The sequence below is a fragment of the Leuresthes tenuis genome, unplaced genomic scaffold (genome assembly GCF_036924035.1).
Source record: "Leuresthes tenuis unplaced genomic scaffold, fLeuTen1.0.hap1 SCAF_17, whole genome shotgun sequence".
Classification (NCBI taxonomy): Eukaryota; Metazoa; Chordata; class Actinopteri; order Atheriniformes; family Atherinopsidae; genus Leuresthes; species Leuresthes tenuis.
Window position 1 is genome coordinate 18,014,455 of NW_027325371.1, and position 15,943 is coordinate 18,030,397.

Genomic DNA, 15,943 nt, shown 5'->3' on the forward strand with positions numbered 1-15,943 from the left:
ACTGTTGCTTTGGGGATTTTAGAAGTCATGTCTCTTAAATGAGTCTCTCAGATGCTCAGTTTTATGCATTTGAATTTAGTTCTTGTATTAGAATAGCCTCTGACTTCCCCTTTCTCTTAAAGGCAGGAGATTGTGGGTGGGCTGCAAAGATAATTCTTGCAACGTTATTTGCTACAGTTTCACTCTCTGGGTTAGGGTTGGAGGCCTGTGTATTTCGTATCTCTCCTAACTTGGCCTCCATGATTGCCAGGAAGTCTAACTGAGGCATGCAGATAGACTTGGAAAGTAGGTAAATACAAAAGTGCACACCTAGTCTCTGTCTATGACATTTCCCCTGATATATGAGCCTGGAACAAACACAGAAGGGGGTAATGGACATGCTGGCACTCATCGACAGAAGGTCTACTTTTTTCTCATTAATGGCAGCTCAACCAAATTCAGGCTGCAGCAGCGATAGTGGAACTAAAGACCTGAGCACCACATTAAACAATGAACCACTGGGCTAACTACACGCAAAAACAAAGAAGGAAAAAAGTTAAATTATGTACCCAAAGGTAAAGTTCTCAGACAAGTACCCTGTAAGGTAGAGATATGTAAATACCGTGCACCTTTTGTTCAGTTTATTTAAACATCTAAGGGTGCATAACTTTACCTTTAATAACCTTCAGGCATAGGGAAATAGGAGAAACTCTTGATCGATAGAATGGACTGTATGGTGATGATAGGTTAACTGATCATTCTAATTTGACTGTAGCTGTGATGCCAGTTCAGTTCACATAGATTAAAAATGATAAAGCTCCTAATAAAATTCATAATCACAACAATTTGGCTTCTTCCATATTAAACAAAAAATGAATGACTTCAAATTATTATAGATTGCGGAGCTCAAGACAATTAACGTTTCCCAAATAGAACAATATATCTGGTGACAGCCGGAGTAACAAGTTGGGTGCTCTGCCCATAACAGTGCATTCAGATATTCGACTTACTATTCAGTCTACAGACTACCTCCCTCTTGCCTCTTGTCCTACCAACTGCAACTCAACATTTTACACGCTGATCAAAGCATTTACTATAAGCCAGCAGAGGCCCAATGAAAAAAGTTTCAGCTTCACAGTTACAACTACTCCTCTGATTGAATTGGTCACAGAAGTTGTTAGTTCATATCTCTCAGTTTGGTTCATGAAGGCGTCCTATAATAAAGCACCGCTATGAGCGGCAGGATGGAAAATATGAATCATATGAGTTTTTCACATTCTAGCTGACCTCATTCTCCACCAGAAGTTGCGTATTCTTTGCAACCTCTCATTCTAAATGAAGTAATTACCGGCTCTATCTGCCTGCATGAACAAATACCACACGGGCATGTTTTGGGGAGGAGGACAGTCTCCAAAATTAACATCACAACAAAATACAATAAGTTTAGCAGCCGATGAAAAAATGCAACTTCAAAGCAACCACAAACAGCAACATGTTTTCAGAGTCCATCCATCCATTTTCTATACCCAATTAATCCAATTCAGAGTCATGGGGGAGGTGTATCAGTCTACCAGCCTATCACAACTTGCCATTGAGAGAAGAGAGAAGCGGGTTGAAACCTGTACGGGTCGCCAGTCCATCACAAGGCAGACACAGAGTCTATAGAAATGGATAGTAATTACTAATGGATGGATGAAAACAAAATAAGTTGAAGAGCAGCAGAGCGAGAAGTATATTTGAAATCTCTACAGACCTCCATGACTGGACTGCAGTGTTGTTTTTGTAGCTTGGCAACAACTGAGCTGATGATGTCACTTGCAGTGTTGGCAGAAAACACAGGTGAACTCTTGGTAGACAACACCGAAGGATACTTGTCAACAGCCAACAGTTCAACATCCGAACATCCAGGATGCAGAGACACCAAGTGCCGCAATCCCTCCCCCTTTACTCTTTGTCTGCCTGTATACTGTAGGCTGAAAGATATTGGTTTTGAGTCAACAGTCACCAAGAGTTGGGTCTATTTCATTCCAAGTGTCTTGCGCTCATTGTCTGGAAGGGTGTAGGAACGTTTTTACAAGTCTGCACAGAGGGATCCGTGAGCTTACGAGTCGTTTATAAGTCTTCTGTATCTAATGTAATTGTCCCTGCGGTCTACAGTCTACCACTAGAGGGCGACAAAGACAATAGCTCAGCAGTGTCGTTGAGTGGGATAGGAACCATTCTTTTGGGCGCAGAAATAGGGGGTAATAATAAATGACGGACCGAAAATAGTCGGCAAAACAAGGGAAAGACCGTGCGTTAATTACACATCACTCAAAAATTGCGAAAATTGTGTCACATTTTTTCGACGAGGTCATATTCAGTACAGTAAGTTTGGGTCAATGGTCGCGATAACCTGATGATCTTTAGTTAACTAACGTCAACTGCTCTGTAAAAGCTTCAGTCATCACGTTGCCGAGCAGGTCGCCACCTTTAGTTATGTGGGGTGAGATCGACCTTCCCGTTAAAACGCAACGGGGTGCGTGTGAATATGAGGATAAAAGTGAAGAATCACAGGAAGCCGAGGCACCGTCTCAGAGATACTACCAAACCCGCCCGAAAGGCACAGACACCCGGGAGCCACTGCAGGACACCCCGGTGAGATGAGCGTCATTTGCCGCTCCATGTCCACGCAGTCGCCTCCAGTCAGATGTTGTGTTTCTGTGCCGCTACTTCACTGACGTGCGCTCCTGCTTTCAGGCTCAGACCAGTTGCGTAAAAGCCATGATAGAGGACGTAACCATGAGCGGCAGCCTCGTTAAGAGCCAGCAGATAGGAGAGGCTGAGCTGACCGTGGGCCAGCGCGGAGACGAGCTGCTCCATCAGTACCGGAGCAGACCGCTGGTGTTCATGGAGAGGTACCATGTACGTGCTCTAAAGCATAGATTAGAGTGTCATAAGCCCCTGCCAGAACAGATAAATAAGACACAACCCCGCCACTTTTGAGCTTTGTTTTTACTCTTTCATTTCACAGTAACACGCTCCAAGCGTTATTGATCTCAAAGGAGGCAGACTTTGAGGCAGAGAGGGGTCCTCTGGGCTACTCCACCCATTTAGGAGATCCACTTGAATTGAGATGTAAATTAATGGATTAATCTGTTTTAGTTTCATCCAGTTTTTCTACCAGGGAATGAAACTCGTTCTACAAAATGATCACAATCGTGTAATTACTGTAGTAGGACTAACTTCAGTTAAGGTCTCATTTAATCCTCTTCACTGGTCTTTTGGTTTAGATTTATTTTTGGGGGGTATTCTGTGTGGAAAGAGGTCAGATGATTGGTTCACAATGACAAAGTGTACTGGAGGACAGTATCATTTTCACAGTTTGTGTTAATATGTTGACATCCCTTCGGTGGCATTACCGCATGCTTTGGCATTTTCAGGCCTGTCTGAAGCCCCAGCACCTGCCTGCGTTCGCCCACGTCAGCTCCGACCCAAGAGCCCAGCATTACAGCAAGCTGGTGCTGGCACGAGCTGCGGGACGCACCAACAGGACCAAAGTCCGAAACCAGCGCTACGCTGCCCTCAGGGCTCTGCAGAAGGGTGGGTTCTGTGTTTCAGTGTCCGCTACGAACGCACCGCCGACTTTTCTTTCTCAAGGATTACGTTTACGGGAATTAGATTTGGATGAAACATTTAACACACAAAAAAAAGTCGTCATCTTTCTCTTCTACCTCGCCTCTTCTCCCAGAGGGAAAGTACTTCAGTGAGGAGCAGATGCGGATCAGGGAGCCGCTGCTGTACGAACAGTATATCGGTCGGTACCTGACCGATGAAGAGGTTGGTTTTATTTCAGAAGATGCGTTTGGGTTTTTGAGGGGGATATTTAGTCATCAAATCAATATTTCAGGTGCTGGAGCGCTCCCAGGAGGCCTTGTCGGACGGGGCAGAGGAGGCGCCGGGGGCAGGCGCCGGAGGGCTGGCCCACCTCCTCCTGAACTCCTACCAGGAGCGGCTCATCCAGAACCGTCTGCAGGAGGAGCAGGAGAGAGAGGACGGAGCGCAGGAGGAGGAGGAGGATGGTGAGGGTTGGAGGAAAAGTTTTAAAGAAAAAAGCTAAACTATTTGACTTGTTTCCCGTTGTTGCAGACTTCATTTGTGGCTTTGTTCTCCCATCACGTAGATGCCGAAGTTCAGCAGAGGGAATGGGAGCCGACTCCAGAGGAGAAGGCTCTGCTCAGGGAGGAGTTCGTCAGTCAGATGCACCAGCGCTTCCTCGATGGCAAAGACAAGGATTTCAACTACAGGTCAGCCGTTTGGAATCTACATCATAACTCCTGTGACTCCTGTAAAACACTCCTGTGCACGGTACAGCTGTCTTTCAAAGAGCAGCAGAGAAATGGGACGCGTGCGGGGAAGAGTCTGCCGGTACTCTTATCAGGGGAAGTGACAGAAAACACTGAGAAAAGGCTGCATTTCCTCCAAGGTTAATGGAACTGAGAAAGTGTGCGTTTCTGTGTGCGTTACAGTGAGGTGGATGAGAACCCCGACTACGACAACTTGGACATCGTCAGCAGAGACGCGGAGGACAGGTACTTCGACGAAGACGATGACGAAGAAGAGGAGGATGAGATGGAAGAAGACCACGAAGAAGAGAACATGGCAGAATAGTGCTCGATCCTCTTATCAGCAGCTCCTCTCTGCTCAGATCTATGTGTAAATACTAAATGTACAAAGTAATATGGAATTTTCTTTTGATTTTCAAACGCAGTCTGCAATAAAGGTTTGGGCTCTTTTTCCAACACAGCTTTGACTTTCTCCTTTGAAGCGCATGGAAACGAACAGGCCGCTTTGTTCTGTCGCGCTCTGAAATGGCACGACTCCAGCTCAGAGCACAGCCCCGTCCCCCCCCCGCCTGGTTTTCTTCTGTCTGCAGACAGAAGCCAGATGTGTTGCGTCCTGCTCGGACAATCAGACGCTCCTCAATACAAAACATCGACGCCACCCGTTTACTTTCTGTCGGTGGGACATGTGATCGGTGTTCTCACCTCATGTTGCTACAGATTTAAATGTACAGATACAGCTGATGTGGTAACTTGTATGTTTTCTATCTACCGTAAACGGGAAAATATGCATTTACTTTGCTGTTTCTAGAATGCACAGCGTGGATCAAAGTGATCTGATAGCGGTCCTTGTGTGTTTTGTGGCGCCGCACCACAAGCAGGGGATGAGTCATGTCTTCTCATGAATGCACGACTCACTCAATACGACATTACAATCATTAGTTTTCTTTTTCTTATTTTATTTGTCATTTTGCTCTTTCCAATGTGCACTATAAAATATCAAACAAGTGGCTGAATTTAAAACTTCAGCGACAACCAGTCCATACATATATACAAATAAAAGGCAGTTATTATCATTTTTTGCAGAAAAAACATTCACAATCTCCGGTATCTCCAAATTTAAAATAGTTTATCTTATAAATTGGTTCAAATTCAGTTTTTTTCAATGATAAAAAGTTGTTGACACACAAATCAGAATCAACCTTTAAAGGCCATTTTTCCCCTGAAAAAGCTGGAATGTACATTCTTTATCAAACTGAGAATCACACAACATGATACAGGATTTCAGCCATCCCAAGACCAGCGTCACTGTATTCAAAGTTTGATAATCAGCCAAATGCTCTGAGTGACTGGTTTTAGCTGCAGGCAGGCAGTTAATACCTGCAGAGAGTGGTTTGGCATCGTCTCGCGGACACAACAGAGACCTTCCCTGACAGAGACGTCTAGAACTGCACTGGTAACAAGTCAGATAGTCCGTCTCCTCTGTAACCCAGACGACCAAGACCTTTGAAGGTCAGAAAACGGGACAGTTGGAGGCAGCATTTAAAAAAAAAGTTACCCAAATTCTGCCTGGTTTTAGTTGTAAAACCCCCCCTCCCCAACTCTCTTTTTAGACCCAGTCATGATAGTTTTTTTTCTGAAGTCTTGTTATTCCCTCCCAAATTTTTAAAAACTCGCCGGCATCATATTCAAAATGAGCACCTTACCCCAGTGAACCAATCAAATCTTTCGACATTTGGTGCGTTTGTGCCACTTCAGGCAGCATATTGGAAAAGGCTTTTAATCAATAAAACATTCTGCCGTTCTTTATTGGCTTCTTTAGCTCCCTGTAATAATGTTTTTCGCTGTACTGATTCTCAAAGAGTTCAAATATCTGTCAGCTTTTCATTTGTTTCCTATTTCAGTCAGTTTCAGAGTGTAATATTCCTCTTGTAGTTTTAAAACTTTCAGCTGCATTTTGATCTTCTCTCTCCTCAGCTGATCGAGGTCCATCGTATCCACATCGGCTGAGACCCTGGACGTGTCTGTGGCTCGGCACGTGCTGTGAAGGGAGTCGTCTTTTAAGGCTGCGCATTTAGGCGACATGATGCTGGTCTAAGTAATGTGACTGCCGTGCCTTACCGCGCGCTGGGGTGAGAGACGGTGCCACATGTGTCATTTACACTCCCACTCTGAGGTTGAGATGAGGGGCCTGTAAAATGACAGAAAACACATGAAATTTCACAGCCGCGTTCACAAAAGTCGCGGCTGCATTTGGTGTCTGCCCTCACCTGGCTGGAGGATCTCCTCCTGTATGAGTTGCTGTTCAGGCATCGTGTGTGAGGTCGCGTTTCTGGTTGAACAAAGCCGGTCGCTGTCCTCGGATGCTGACATGTCCAGTTGCCCTTTGTTTCTCGTTTCTGTCTCCTCCTTTCGTTTTTTCTCCTCATCTTTGCAAAACAGAAATTATTAAGCATGTAAAAGGTTTGCAGGAACTGTGAAGACTAGTTTGAGCTAACCTGTGAGGTCACCGCCTGCCTCGGTTTTAATTACAATTCCCAGGGATGAGGAACCTGACAAACACACAGGCGTCTCGGTTTACTACTACTCTCCGTCCACCTTGTGTGTCCTTATTTTGCATAAACTCCCCTTCATTTTCTTTCTTCCCTCTCTTTTCATCACCTGCATTGATGGCCGGGTCTGACATCTGGAGGAGGTCCGTTTGTGCGGATGCTGCGATGGACTGCTCACCCAGAGTTGTAGCGCTGCTGTCTTCCGTCTCCTCTTCCATGTCTGAATTTACATCCAAACACTGACAGTCTGTTCGCAAAACAGCGCCCTGAGACGGAGCAGAGTTTTATTTTGAGTCTATAAAAAGCCTCCACAGGTTGAATGAGTAGCAATCATAATATGTGACAGTGGGTGCTGTATGCCATTGTTTTTAAAGAAGGCCGGAGGATAAACAGGCTTCTGGCATCAAATTTAAAATAAGATTCGTTAAAAAAAAAAGACTTTGTTTGTGTGACAGATGTTAACGGTCAGGTGCAGCTGCTGGGCTAAGATATAAGATGCAGCGAGTATAAACTGGACAAGGATCGGCTCGTGAATGATGTGGCCAAAAGAAAGGCTAAAGGTGGCAGTGCCGCGGTGTGGCAGGTTTCACTCATCTCCTTCTACTCCCAAACTTTGTGATGACTGATGTAACTGTCTATTCTCCTGTTTCTGTTAGGAAGCAGCAGGGAACCCAGACATTCCTTTCCCCTACAACACTCCCCAGCTGGTTCTGGGGTAGCCTAAGAACTTCCAAAGGCAGAAGGGACATAATATCCCTTCAGCGGGTTTTGGGTCTGCCCCAGGTTCTCCTCCCAATTGGACATGCCCATAAAACCTCTAAAGAGACCCAGCCAGGGGGCATTATATTCTCTATCTCTAAGGCTGAGCCCAGACACTCTCTGAGGGAGCCGCTTGTATCCCTGAACACATTCTTTCGGTCACTAAATCTCATGACCATTGGTAAGGGTTGAAACGTAAATGGACTGGCTCTGGCTCAGCTCCTTTTTTACCACAAAGGACCTCGTTACTGCTGATTGTGCCACAATCCGTCTGTCCATCTCCTTCTCCAACGCGCCCTCACTTAATGAAACAGAGATCCTGAGATATTTAAAGTCCTCCATCTTGAAGCAGGGACCCATCTCCAACCTGAAGGGAGAACTCCACTCTTTCCAGGTTCAGAACCAAACTCACAGTCATGACATGAAGAAGTCAACAGAACCACACCATCTGCAAAGAGCAGACGTGCAATCCTGAGGTTCTCATACCAAAAACCCTTCTATGGCCAGATCCTGGCCATAAACACTACAAACAGAATCTGTGACAAGGGCAGCCCTGGAGTCCAACACATACTGTAAACAAGCTCCACTTTGTACCAATGATGCCGACACAGCCTATGCTTTGGTTGTACAGCCCATAACAACGACCACGGTACCCTGTACTCCCGTAGCATCCCTGAAAGAACGCCCCAAGGGACAAGGCCGTAACCCTTGTTCAAGACCAGTTTTTTTCCTAAAGGCACATCTGTCCACAGAGAAATACGGGACAGTTTCACCGCCATCGATCTCTTTTCTCTACCTACCTAATCCAATCCACAATATGCCCTTAGTTTTAAAACTGTTAAGCCTTGAACCAATCCTAAACCTGTCACAGTTTAGTCATCCAATCATCAGTTAACTCCACTCACCTGTGCACACAGCTGCCTCTCATCACATGCAATCAGCCCAGCATATAGTCACCAGCTCCACACTCTATCCTTTGCCAGATTGTTCTTTGCCATGCAAGTCTTTCCAGCGTTCTCCTGCCAGCTTTACCGGTACCGACCTTGCCTGTCCCTGATTCCCTGCTTCGTCTGCCTCCTGGTAATTCGACCCAGCCTTCTGTCCCTGACCAAGAACTTTGCCTCTCCTCTCCTGATTCCTGTTTGCCGGTTTCTAAACCGTTTGTCTGTCTGCCAGAGTCTCAGTAAAGCCTTGAACCTTTTACCACTGTCTTCTGACTCCTTTGTACTGCAATTGGGTCCATACACCACCCGTTACAAAACCGGATGATGGCGATAGATGAAAAACGTACTGGATCATCAGAAACATTGGATGCAAAGGAGATAAAGCGAAAAACAAAATGTTAATCCAACAATGTCAACCCCAGCGGTAGAATGGCACCTGCAAAGCTTTGGCAGTGTTTTAAAGACATACTGCAGAATATAATCTTGCCATCTTACCATTTCTAGCCTGTTGATGACAATTTTTGGTTCCATGTGCAACCCCTGCTTCTCAGGAGTTGAAGTGATCAATTTTCGGTGACTTTCTGAAAAAGAAGTGTGATATTTTACACTCAAACACTATCAAACACTAAATCCTAAGATGCAAACATCAACTTCAGCAATAACATTTCTTCAGATAATTACTCCTGAAGAAAATACCTTTAATAACACTTTGGTCTTCAGGGTTATCTGCGGCAGGGGGCGCATCCTCGTTATTCTCAGGATGTCCTGAGTCTCCCGCCTCTCCTTTATTTCCATCCGGAACCCTCTCTGTCTCCTCCTCTCGTGTCTCGGGTAGCGGTTCTTCTCTGCTTGGAAGGAAGTCATCATCTTGAACGTCAGTGTCCTCAGTTTCCTCTGCAGACTGTAGGTCTGAGTCTCCTGTGGGGATAGAACCGTGTGCATACTGAATGGTTTCATAGAGCTTCTGGTTTTAAGTCACGGCTTGAAGAAAGTGCAGACAAACCTCCAGAGAGATCATCTGACTCGTAGTTCAATTGCAGGGGTTTGTTCTGTTACAAGAATATAGAATAAATATTCAGCATCGCTGGAGGCGTTGCTTTGTTAAATCCTGCAGTGTTTCGACCTTCGGTTACCTTCGCAGTGTTGTTTCCTCTCCGTCTGTATCCCTTTGTGGACAGGTGCCCTTGCTGTGATCGGTTAGGTTGACAGTTTATTAGTTGTAGCAGGATTTTCAGGGGAAAAGAGTGCATTATGAAAAAACAAAAAACAAAACATACCTCAAACCAGAACTGTAGAGGTTCGTTTTTATAGAGAATAGTGGATTTCCATTTTTTAGCCGAGCCTTTCCCCGCAAACTCCTCAAAGGCAGGTGGCGTAAATAAGCAGCCTCCACACTTTATACACTCCTCACCTAAACCAGAAATCCACACCAAGTATGGAAACAGAAACGGGTACATTACCAAAACTGGGTTAAGACACCACCTGGATTTGACTAAGCAAGTAGGTACGAGCCTCCCATTGGACAATTACAGCACAGATGATCATGTTTCAGCAAGCAACAAGTTATTCAACCCTAACTGATGCGGTGAGTAGCTCCTCATTTCTTAAACAACTGTGTCGGAAGACGCATCCTGTTGTTGTGGAAAAGATGTTAATCTGTTTTAGAAGGGTCAAATTATTGACAAATTATACTCATATTGGGTTAACGCATCATTAGAAACTGGAAGGAGAGCGGGGAACCATCATCTTTGAGGAAGAAATGTGGTCAGAAAAAAACATCTTGAATGATCGCGACCGGCGATCACTGGTGAAATCAAATCAAAATCAAACAGTAGAACTCGAGTAAGAGTGGAAGTAAGAGCATTTCCACTCGCACAATGCAGAGGGAACTCAAAGGATTGGGACTAAAGACCTTAAAAAAAAGAATCGAAAAAAAAAAAAAGGCTTCAATTTGCTGGGGAGACAAACACATCTACTGTTACTGGGGTCAAATAACTGTGTCTTTTCCCCGTCTGTCCACATCTTAAAGGCCTGGGAGGTCACTTCATTCACTTCCATGGACTTGTTTTTTGTCTTTTTTTCACCTTACCCACTTACCTCTCGCCAGTTTCTTTGTATCCAGGACGCCGTCGTTGGTTCCGCAGGTTACAAGCAAAAGTCCTAGATTTGTCAAACAAACAAAAAAAAAAAGCAACATAGGTGTTGCACATGTAGTTTACTTCCAGTATGTTCATCAGCAGAAAGCATCAACTCCGCACATTTCGCTTTAAATGTTGAGTGTTGTTAGAAACTGGCAGAAAAATAAAGTGGATGGTAACGCATGGCTCGGAAGATGGAGTAAGTCCCAGGAATTTCTAGAGCCAAATTCCTGGGATCACCTGATTACCTTTGTCTTTCTCTTGCTCCTCATCGTCATTGTCGTCATTATCTTCTACATCACCATTGTCCGCATCTTCTACATCATCATCGTCACCATCATCACAGTCCGTATATTCTTCGTCATCATCTACATAATCATCATCCAAAGTATAACGGATTCTCTTTCTCTTCCTCAGGCTCTGCCTTCTATCTTCCCACTCCTCTTCTTCCTCGTCTTCTTCACCCTTCTTACCGCGGCACATAGATCTTTTCCTCTCCATCAAATCTTCTTTCTGAACTGAGCACGTTCTCGCAATCAGCCCGCATCCCTCTTCAAAGACCTTTTAACAGGCAGAGTTTCAGAAAGAAAAGAACAAGGGAGTGTTTCTGTCCTGAGATGAATGCTACTTTTTTTGGTGTGGTTGCTGCTGTTGTTGTTCCTCTGCCGGCACACCGGGCGAGCTTTGCCTCCCACCTCACGGGCGCAGGTTCAGTTCACGGCAGCGGTGCTTCTGGTTTGGCGCTGAGGAAAATAATCGTCAGCATTAGCCGGCGGGGAGGCTCATGTTGTAGGATCATGTCTTTGCTGTCTTTGAACAGCCATGGTGCACAATCCATCTCATGTGATACACACTGCACATTTTTTACTGTACTCCACATGTGATTCTTTTCATGTTTTGATTTGACAAGTACCTTGTTATGTTTTCTAGAAATCCAACTGATTATCATAATAACGTTTTCTTTGCATTATCAAATATCTTCAAACAGCAATTATTTAATCAAATCAATAAATACACGATTGTCAGTGAAAACAATGAATCAATCGGAAAAACTAATTGCACAAAGATTTCAAAAGACTTAATGAAACGAAAACACAATGTAAATTAGTGAGGGTTGATCCACACGGAAGTCCTAAGATGCTCTTTTTGATTATTTTCACCAAAAGAAAAACTTTTTTTAATAAACCACATTCAAAACTACGACAAAATATTCATTTTTATATTCATAGTATTTCTTTGGGCAGATAAATACATTATCTGCCAAAAGAAGAGAAAGTGCCTCGCAGTTACAGATGTGTGTACAGGTGCTGATTACTCTTATTATGGTGTGAGTTATGTTGTTCTGTCAAAGTTGTGCGAGTCACCTGTTAGTGACGTCATTACGTTCTGGAAAGAGTGCGCGCGTGTGCTGGTGTGATGAACGGAGAGGTGATAGAAGAGAGCCGAGTCTCGCCTAAATGTTCTGTTGGGAGGATGAATAATGATAATGTCTGAAGAAGGTGACAGAGAGAACTTTCTCAAACTTTGCTCATTGTTCACGCGCGTAGAGGAGAGCTGCTTAACGAAACCTCGACAATAGCTCTGACTAAAACGCCCACTTCCTACATATCTGTAAAGTTATTAATCTGTTGATGAAGCAAATTATGCCGCAAGTCAAAAATTACCACGTTAAAGAAGCCTAAAATCACAAGTCAGTATTCTTACCTCTGCCATCCTTGAACAGAGAAATGAAACTAAAACTTGTGGAAGCGGACACTCCCACTATATTATTTCATTACGGAAGACCAAGTGCCGGGCAAGGGCGTCGCAGTTGAATCTGCCGCCTTTGCCTCCCACGCTTTTTAAATTTAGAGCTCGTTTTTCCAAGCTGCCTTTTAACGCATCACGGTTGACTAGCATACGCACATGCGCGTTCGCTGTTACCGCAACAAGAGGGTGTCAGAATCACTGACTCTGAGTTTCACAATCGCTTTGCAAATGTTTAACTGTTATGCAACACCAAAGAGCAGACACTTATAGGCAGGTCTCTTATAGAGAGCCTTCACAGGTGAGGAGAAATTATGGCAGGGTGAGAGAATAATCTGTAGTTAACTGACGAGATTCATTTTAGCATACAGAACGGGACCTTTTCCCCACTTATCAGCTCTTTTTGACTGATTTGTTTGGGTCCTTTGCTATCATGATTCAGTAGAATCCCTATTAGTCCTGAAAAATCTGTGACCCTCACTTTTGAAATGATGGCTGCCCCCCCATGACCCATTGAGGAGAAAAACAGAAGTGATAAAATTGCTGCCATCTTTTAAACCCATCATAACAGTTAATTTAAAGAGACAATTCATTTTTTCATACAATCACAAAAACAAGGAAATCAAATCACTTTTGGCCTCATGGATGATAAACTGTCTTTAATTCGCACCATTGGGTCGCATGACATGAAATGAGCTTCATCACGACTGAGCATAAAGGCTACAAATCTTTATTTTTATTATTCCAGTTACCATCACAACCATTACATCCACCACAGACCTGAATAACTGACAGTCTTTGTCAGAGCAGTCGTGTAATAGCATTTCTATTCAGGCTTGCTTTGAAAGCCTTGGTGTTTATCTCAGCAAAGATGGAGGCGTCTTCAAGAACATCGCGATCCAAATGGCTGTTGCTGCGAACAGGTATTGTGCTGGAACTCCTAGAGGCCAGCCTATCAGGAGAACCACCAATACCAACAACAGGAAGACTCTCACAAGCTTGTTATAACTGATCTCCCTCTCTGCAGCCTTTCTTGCACTGTCCTCCTCATTTCTCCACAGCACTTTCATCTTCGTCGCCAGATCCTCCCCCTGGTGATGCGTTTTGAGGCCATCCTCCTTGGTGCTGATGGCGGCGCTTCTCTCTGCCAGGATGCTCTCCTGTCTTTCCCTGACCTTCCGCTCTTCTTTGGGATACAGCTGCGAGTGGTAGTGACCGCCTCCGTTCAGAGCCACCAGGGTCTCGATCTTCTCCATGAAACGCGTCACCTGTGTCTGATCCTCGGGGTTTTTGTTGTTGAACACATGGAAGCCGCCGCTGCACTTGCGTATGAAGTTGCGGAGGTTGTCGTCACCCTCGGTAATGACGTCATTTATTGTTTTTCCTTCCAGGCGATCGCCGTGGGTGAAGAGCACAATGGTGTAGTTCCACACGCTGGGGCCAAACTTGGCCTCGATCAGCGTGTTGGTGTCTTGGTCTTCCTGTGTCATCCTTCCTAAAGGAATGACAAATACAAAGACATGAGGGCCTGGCTCCTGGAGCTTCACGCGCTTAAGAATCTCTCTGACGATTTCCTCCTTGTTGCGGTCTTTCTCAAAAAGTCCAGGTGTGTCGATGACAGAGACAGGCGTATCCTCAACCATCCCAACCTCATTTTCACAGTGGACAGTGACTCTTTTGAGCTTCATGTCAGATTTAAACACAGTTTTGTTGAGGATTGTGTTCCCACTTGAGCTTTTGCCTGCTCCGCTTTTCCCAAGGAGCATGATCCTCAGAGGCTCTGTGAATAAACAAATGACAAATAAATGCAGCTTAATTTCCTCAAATGTTACGGCAGCGCAAGTACGAAACAACCGCTAGGAAGAGCTCAGTTCAAAGACAGAAAATAGACTGGAAGGGTAAGAAAAGAGGGGGAGAAACTACAAGAAAACACAAAACAAGCCGTCTTCTACTGCTTTCCTCGTATCAGATGAAGAATAAAGTATGCTCTCTTTGAATTCTAAGCTTTTACTTATCAGAAAAAAAAAGAATCATCTGGTCCTTCCCAGGCCTTAAAATCCCATAAATGCACCTGAGATGAACAACACCATTTTTAATCTTACACGATTTCATTATTCATTTGACAAAAGCTAAACCAAAATGTAGAGGCAGTTTTTAAAATACCACTCTTACTGATTCCATATAGATTACAGGGGTTAAGGAGCAGTCAGGTGCTGCTAATCAAATGCACGTGATACATTCATTTGATCTTCAGCGAGTGTGATGGGCAGGCCGCCACAAATCCAAGGTCTGCAGGCCTCAGCAAATTAAATGTGAAAGGTCTCTGACAGTACAGTTGGAGAGACTTCTTTGAAGGGGGTTGGAAGCTCTTCTCTCCATAAAGAACATGCCAGCACAGCTTTTGTTTATCTAAAGATTAGATTAGATCAAACTTTATTGATCCCTTTGGGAGGTTCCCTCAGGGAAAATAAGATTCCAACAGATCTTAAGTTTCATCGGAACGAACAACAAAACTTCTTGAACCACGTTCTTTGAATAGATGAGACACAAGTGGAGATTTCTGGTCATAATGCAAAGCAATAATGTGAGAAACTACTGGCATCATACAGAAAATCATTACGTTTTTACTGCCGCTGGAGCTTTTTCTACAAGCTTCAGTTGAATCATGGGACGTTTGTCCTACACAGCTTTGACATTTTGGCATGGTTTTTGTCAGATACACCATTACACAATGAAATAGTGTCTTGTATTGTTCATCTGAAGTTGTATTTACCTGGAGCTTTGACCTGGAAAGTACTTTTTTATATACATGACGGGACAAAACAGGTAGAAGGCTTTGAGTTTTGCATTTCAGTGTGTCCTGATCACAAACATAAACCAGCTCCTTACTCGTATTTCATGTCACCACAACCACAGTTCTACTACTTCCTTATTGTTTTTGTGTTCTTCTGCCAGTGTCACCCTCTTGCCCTTGAGTTGAAGTGCCACTTACCTCAGATCAATAACAGTCATCCAGTGACTTTGTTCCTTTACTACAAAAGAAGCAAAGCATCTCATCTCCTGTGATGAGCCAAAGTGGTGTGTGGACAGAGCCACATAGCAAAAGTCACAAGAAGCTAAACTCATACTTACTTTGGCCCATGTCCTCTTGTGCTGCATCAGACATGTTGTCTGGTCTCATGGCAGAGTTCTCACCAAAGGTATTAAATTTGCGGATCTGTAATGTAAACAGCAGTTTCCTGGAAGCAGCTAATATCTGGTCTCAGAGTCGACAGCCGTCTGCTCTCTCGGTGTCACTGGTTTTAGTCAAGCCTCTTTTTCCCCTTTGGGTTTACTTTCTGCCACTGATATCAGAAGATCCTTTTTTTTATAGAGAAAAATGAAGTGAAACTATGAAAAGGAAATGTGAGGAGGGTGGTACTTAACTGGATGGACACCACATAATAGTCACATGCTGTGACTCACTTTGTTGAAGGCCTTAAAGTTTGAGAAAACGTTAGCTG

General features: G+C 44.2%; 3 protein-coding genes across 4 annotated transcripts; 1 reads left to right on the top strand and 2 right to left on the bottom strand.

The window, feature by feature from the left end:
• The first annotated feature begins 2,146 nt into the window (after positions 1-2,146).
• ccdc97 (coiled-coil domain containing 97) lies at positions 2,147-4,760 on the top strand. Its single transcript, XM_072369381.1, has 7 exons — positions 2,147-2,616; positions 2,719-2,883; positions 3,402-3,561; positions 3,710-3,798; positions 3,869-4,040; positions 4,142-4,265; positions 4,488-4,760. Exons 1-7 carry the CDS (start codon positions 2,458-2,460, stop codon positions 4,627-4,629), a joined length of 1,011 nt encoding a protein of 336 aa, XP_072225482.1. The 5' UTR covers positions 2,147-2,457; the 3' UTR covers positions 4,630-4,760.
• Positions 4,761-6,633: 1,873 nt separating this feature from the next.
• Positions 6,634-11,348, bottom strand: LOC140273038 (uncharacterized). Of its 2 annotated transcripts, XR_011907999.1 has the most exons (9): positions 10,943-11,348; positions 10,654-10,716; positions 9,834-9,967; positions 9,690-9,743; positions 9,560-9,605; positions 9,253-9,474; positions 8,875-9,137; positions 8,409-8,474; positions 7,840-7,991 (listed from the first exon to the last, which is right to left on the bottom strand). XR_011907999.1 is itself a non-coding variant. In XM_072368563.1 (8 exons), the coding sequence occupies exons 1-8, from the start codon at positions 11,193-11,195 to the stop codon at positions 7,080-7,082; spliced, it is 879 nt and encodes a 292-aa protein (XP_072224664.1). In that variant the 5' UTR covers positions 11,196-11,347; the 3' UTR covers positions 6,634-7,079. The 2 variants fall into 2 exon arrangements, 1 of the variants encoding a protein (XP_072224664.1); XM_072368563.1 differs by lacking the exons at positions 7,840-7,991; positions 8,409-8,474 and adding an exon at positions 6,634-7,100 and having other exon boundaries at positions 9,052-9,137; positions 10,943-11,347.
• A 1,765-nt stretch (positions 11,349-13,113) lies between these two features.
• On the bottom strand, positions 13,114-15,695 carry LOC140273614 (GTPase IMAP family member 7-like). Its single transcript, XM_072369232.1, has 2 exons — positions 15,573-15,695; positions 13,114-14,220 (listed from the first exon to the last, which is right to left on the bottom strand). The coding sequence occupies exons 1-2, from the start codon at positions 15,619-15,621 to the stop codon at positions 13,298-13,300; spliced, it is 972 nt and encodes a 323-aa protein (XP_072225333.1). The 5' UTR covers positions 15,622-15,695; the 3' UTR covers positions 13,114-13,297.
• Between the last annotated feature and the right edge of the window lie 248 nt (positions 15,696-15,943).